The 5,628-nt window shown below is 38.0% G+C and overlaps 1 protein-coding gene across 1 annotated transcript; it reads left to right on the top strand.

Moving 5' to 3' along the window:
• The first annotated feature begins 551 nt into the window (after positions 1-551).
• On the top strand, positions 552-2,799 carry LOC139715346 (uncharacterized). Its single transcript, XM_071626924.1, has 3 exons — positions 552-637; positions 1,808-2,040; positions 2,348-2,799. Exons 2-3 carry the CDS (start codon positions 1,904-1,906, stop codon positions 2,586-2,588), a joined length of 378 nt encoding a protein of 125 aa, XP_071483025.1. The 5' UTR covers positions 552-637; positions 1,808-1,903; the 3' UTR covers positions 2,589-2,799.
• The last annotated feature ends 2,829 nt before the right edge of the window (positions 2,800-5,628 follow it).

Here is a 5,628-nt window from a genome sequence, read left to right as displayed (position 1 = left end):
TAATTCTGTTCTATAAAATGGGTCTAGGATTGAAAACTAGTAAGTGTTAAACAGGTCTAAATTTGCAGACTACATGTGTTCAATGAAAGATAAGACCCCTACCCCAGGAGGCTAGTGTAAACATTGAACAATTACCCCCTTGTTTTAGAGAAAGTATTAACAATCCACCATTCACTTCGTACAGAAATAGGGCTTTGTGTGTTGTACATGTATGCAGTATTATGGATGGACGTGGCAAGCTGTTTAGTGACAGTATTCACAGTTCCAGTGAAAGCTTGCGAAGTTGCAGCAGTCTAACAAGTTTGTTCAAGTTTTGTGGGAAAACAACAGGCCCGAATTTGGTAAGAAATCATCTTCTTTACAATGTTTTATAGCTTGTGATGATGTGTGTGATCATGTTAGTGAATGAGTAGATTGTAAGGAATATTTACAGAGCAGGATTTGATTAACCAAATCTTCTTAGACAACAGTCAGTCCGCAGCGTCGTATGCTAATGAGCAAATCCACCGAATTCATTCCACGCGCAGGAATTCTGCGCATGTGTCTAGCGACGAGGCTTTTCGTCGACGCAAAATGTATATCCCCAACATCGCTCGTTGTTACGTTGCCATGAACCTGTTTCCGGAGCCGTGACCGGGTAAGTCTTGCAGTCCAATAAAAGACGATTAATTCCATACTTTTTTTAGCCGAATTTGACAGTTTTTGAGGGAGATACAATGGATATAAGAAGCTGCTTGCGATAGAATCTGATTTTGACATGCACTGATACATTGCTGGATCCTGACCCATCTACAACTCCTATGGTTATTTTAATCAGTTATTTGAATAGTTGAGATTCTAGCGGAAATTTTGATACCAGTCTCATTTTGGCTCAAAAATAAACGAAGTGATCAAAATTGCACCCAAAGTCGAAGCAAATTTCCGAAAATATTGGTTTTGCGATGCCATCTGTATGCATGTAGGGTCACGTGACCTTCACGTTAACGAGAATTCCGGACTCGATTTTGTCTCTGCAGTGGCAAGTTTTGATCGCGCACGCACTGGCCGTAGTCCCGTATGTACAATTAGATGTCCTGTTCTGTAAAATAGTCGTCCACGGTATCGTATCACAGCTAGCGCTACTACTGGTTAGAACTAAAAGTACAGAGATCGATATAGATCATGACAGAGTACGATCTACTAGTAAAATGTACATGACATCAGTCAATTTCCCTTGTTGTATTTGGCATAGACCCTGCACTATTTTATTATCATTATTATCATTATTTTTAATAGAACCAACAGTTGAGTTCTACATTCTATAGTTTGATGAATTCAAAATACATTATGATGGTATGGGAATATGTACAATCATAATAATGTACCACCTCATACTAGTCATACTATCACAGTCGTAGCATTAGCATTTTGACAATTTGAATACAATGGGGTGATGTACCAATGTTTTTGTGACAAATGAAATATTATTTACTTCTGGTTCCACTGTGTTTTAATAGACTTGACAAATGCATGTTTCGTATAGATTACGTTCATGCCAAATGTCATTTTATTTTCATCTCAATTGTTGCTATTTCACTTTTTTCTTTTGCCTCTTTGTAAAATTTCTATAATGATCTTTGAACAATAGAAAGACAATGCTCTCCTTTATAAATGCCATTGGAATTGAACTGTATAAATTCCAGTTGTATACATTTTTGCAATTAGTTTCATTCCTGACAAATATTTAGAATAATTGTTGTGTAATTGAATTGTACTGTAGTCCTTCTCAAAGTATATATATTTTTTGAACTCTGAATTAACCTTTCAGCACCAACCCCTTGCGAGATGTGTGCCACAAAAGCAGCTTCTTGCCAAAGGTGTATGAAGACACCAACCAAACACCATCTCCTGCCCCAAGCCAACAATGCCCCACCAAGCCAGCCACTGCGGGGACACCAACCCAGTCAGCTCCTGCTCTACGCCAAGAGTGCTCAAGAGACAGAACATCCAAGCGTGTGACCCTCCCGCAGGAACTGGTAAATTGGATACAGGATTGCATCTGTAAGTTAGAATTCTTGCTCTTTTCAACTTGCACTCAAGTTCCTCAAACAGGGATTAATAAATTGAAATTTTAGTTGGTACAGTTGTATTGTAAATTTTTGTTAATGATTATTGAGCAATAGAAAAAGTGTAATGTTCTTATTTAAGATGCCACTGAACGTTAAGTCATGAAATTTAATTGTACACATTTTAAGAGTAGTCAAATGAATTATGGGCAGTAGCTTGAATGACTGTAATCCTTCTCTGGCTGTCATGTAATTGTAGTTCTTCTTGAAGAATATTTTTTAAACTCTGATTTGCCTTTCAGCACCAACCCCTTACCAGATATGTGCCACAAAAGCAGCTTCTTGCCAAAGGTGTATGAAGACACCAACCAAACACCATCTCCCCTGCCCCAAGCCAACAATGCCCCACCAAGCCAGCCACTGCAGGGATACCAACCCAGTCAGCTCTTGCTCAACGCCAAGAGTGCTCAAGAGATGGAACATGCCGGAAATGCTCCATTACAGCTTGTTTGTATGACCCTCCCGCAGGAACTGGTAAATTGAATGCTGTACAGGATTGCATCTGTAAATTATTATTCTAGTTAAACCCATTTTGTTTGGTCAGTATAACACTCAAGGTGTATCCCCAAGTCAGTAGAATGCTCATGAAGATCAACTGCTGCCCCCTCATTCTGCTCTTAGGTTTCACAGGTTGTAATTATGCTGGGTGAGAACTGTCTGGGCAAATGCCCCAGACATGTCCCACTATTCATGTATCCAGACATCACTCAATATGGCTGCTTTTCAGTTATTCAGGAAAAAGATTCTACTTTTGCTGACTTTTTTGGGATTTACAAGAGACATTGAACAAAGAAGAAATAATGTTGCATATTTAACAAGACAATGTTGATGTAAGAAAAATAAGTGTGTGAATAAGCAGTGCAAATGTAAAAAACAGGGGCAAAATTGTGGTCCTGGTTGTACATGCAGGAATTTTACAAATTTAGATAACCATGTAATTATGGAAAGTGAAGGTAGTGATAGTGACAATGTAAAATCTAGACACTGCAGATTTGTCTGAAAATGGTATAGCCTTGCATGCATTGTGATCAAAGTTGCACAAACCAAGCATATGTGCATTTATACCTGTTTACAGAAACTTCTTTTTATTTCTTTTGTTTCAACAAAAAATTAAGGGGGGGGGGGTGTGCGCCGGTTGCGGTCCTCCCTGGATCCGCCACTGTGAAGATGTGTCAGTCAGTTTTGATAAGTTATTTTGTCTAATGCAGTGTGTGAAGAATGTGTGTGAATAATGAACATGTATTCATCTAAGAGCAATCCTACCTCTGCATACTACTAGTATACTGATTCTTTGTTTTAGCTTTCTCGTTTAAAGCCTGTATTGTAGTTTATACATTTATGAATTATGTTATTTGCCCTAGGTTTGTGTGGCAAACTAAAGTTTTGATGGACAGAATGTGACCAAATACCTACCCTCATCAAATTTGAAGTTCCACATACGGGTGTACTGTAAAAGTGGATATTTTCGCGCTTGGCCGGGTAAGAAGAGTTTCGCGTGATTTTAATTCCACGGAATCAAGACATCCCACACAGGAATATATGGCAAGCAAAAATATCCACATACTTTTATTTTCGCGCTAGTTTTTTGGTTGCGCGATATGCACGAAAATTTCAACAACGCGAAAATTTCCACTTTTACAGTAATCATTCTCTTACAAAGCTTTTATGTATGTGAAAAGGAAAGTACAAATACAGCTGTATCACTGAAAGTAGCTGTGTATGACAAAGGAGGTACTAAGCCTCCTTGGTATGGTATTATATTGTATGTATAATAGATACCAGGCATGTAGCCAACATTTTTAAAGACACGTATAAGATTGGGAGAGAACTGGAATAACGAAATGTTGGACATCAGATACCTCAGTCTATGAAAATGTGAGTTATATACAGCTGAGTTATTACAAAATTGTACACTGAGAAATACGCGTGTTGTCACAATCATTGCTATGACTACCATTTATGTATGATACACTTACATGCGTTGATGATCTGCTTGGTTAGCATGTACAAATTCATGTGGTTGCTATCATTATTACATCATAATAATACAAATTGATCTTGACTGCAAGTCAGCATGCTCATAAGAAACGCACAATGCCTCTACTCAGATACCACGCTCGGGCATTGCCATAAGCATTCCCCATGACTACCACTTTAAAGGAAATATTCATTTTGTTTATTTTCATAATTGTTATTGTGAACCCTGAGGAAGACATTCATGTATTCTTCAAAAATTCAGCCTGAATAAATAGCGCTGTTGGACTGAAATGCATTACTACTCTACTTCGCCATCTTTCATATACTGTATAATAGTCCGTCGCTGGGGTGACAAGACCTTGTATCTGCAATTTTGGTGAAAATGACTTTTTTGGATTAATGGTCAAATAATGGGTTAAGTGATGTCCTGTCCAAATCGCAACTGTCTTACTCCAAAAATGAAGCCACCACGGCATGTCAAAGGAAAGACTATCCCATTCGCTACAGTGCTTTGGCCGCCATGTTTTTTGGCTCTCCTGAACCTTTGACATTTTGTAGATACGTGATCTTGTCGCCCCAGCGACAATATATATATATATATAGCATATATATATGCTGTTCTTGCCAAATACATGTAGTACTAGTGGTACATGTGCCTTAAAAGATGTAAACAACCAACCTTGCCAACAGAAATGTTTTTGTTTGTTTTTTTTTGCATCACATCCTGTTTAACAAAGAGCAATAATGTTTACAATATTTTGTTAGTTTGTTATGAACTTTAGGGTAATCCGTATGCTAATGAAAAGTTTTTTCCTGTCATCCTATACTGCCAAGTAGTTGAAAAGATAATGCAGAATGACTGAAGAGCGTTGTGGAAACTGGGTAGAGGAGAGAGAAAGAAAGAGAGAGATGTCCAGTTTAAGGAGGGGAAAACAAGCAAGAGTATGAAAGTCGTGTCTTGTGGAATTTGAATGTGGATTTCAAATCGGTGTAAATTAATGAATGCTACACTGATGATTACTTTTTTCTGTTTTGATAAAAAGGCTCGAGTACACATACATCAATCTGTACAATCCATAGTAGATTTTCAGCTTTTGTTCTCTTGTCTTGCTAGCAGCTTGCTTCCATCCACCAGAGACAAAAGATGAAATGTAAAAAAAAAAAATAATAATAATAATAAAATATGAAAGATATATACATTGTATTTAAATATCTAAGAACGTAACAGATCCACAAGGAAGCCAGCTTGCTTTGACTATCGTCATTCTCTGAGTCCCATCAGTGATTAGTTACCACAGCCTATGTACCGTCTTGTCATCTGGACACTACAATGACCAATGCACCCATTCACACAAGTGTCCAGAGAAATACAAGTACACCTATGGTTAACCCCGGGACGCTCCGTATACACAGTTACACACTGTGGGAGCGTCCTGAGTCAATAGAGTGCTATATCGGTAAGCTTGAAAAACATACACAGTCTGTCACAGATTTTCGCACCTCCGTAGGTTTCGAATATCACGAGGAAAAAACGTACTTTTATAGT

Source organism: Diadema antillarum, unplaced genomic scaffold (assembly GCF_040938485.1).
Source record: "Diadema antillarum isolate AM-2024a unplaced genomic scaffold, OU_Dant_1.0 scf00000047, whole genome shotgun sequence".
NCBI lineage: Eukaryota > Metazoa > Echinodermata > Echinoidea > Diadematoida > Diadematidae > Diadema > Diadema antillarum.
The sequence above is the reverse complement of the archived record's forward strand: the minus strand, read 5'-3'. Positions and strand labels throughout refer to the sequence as shown.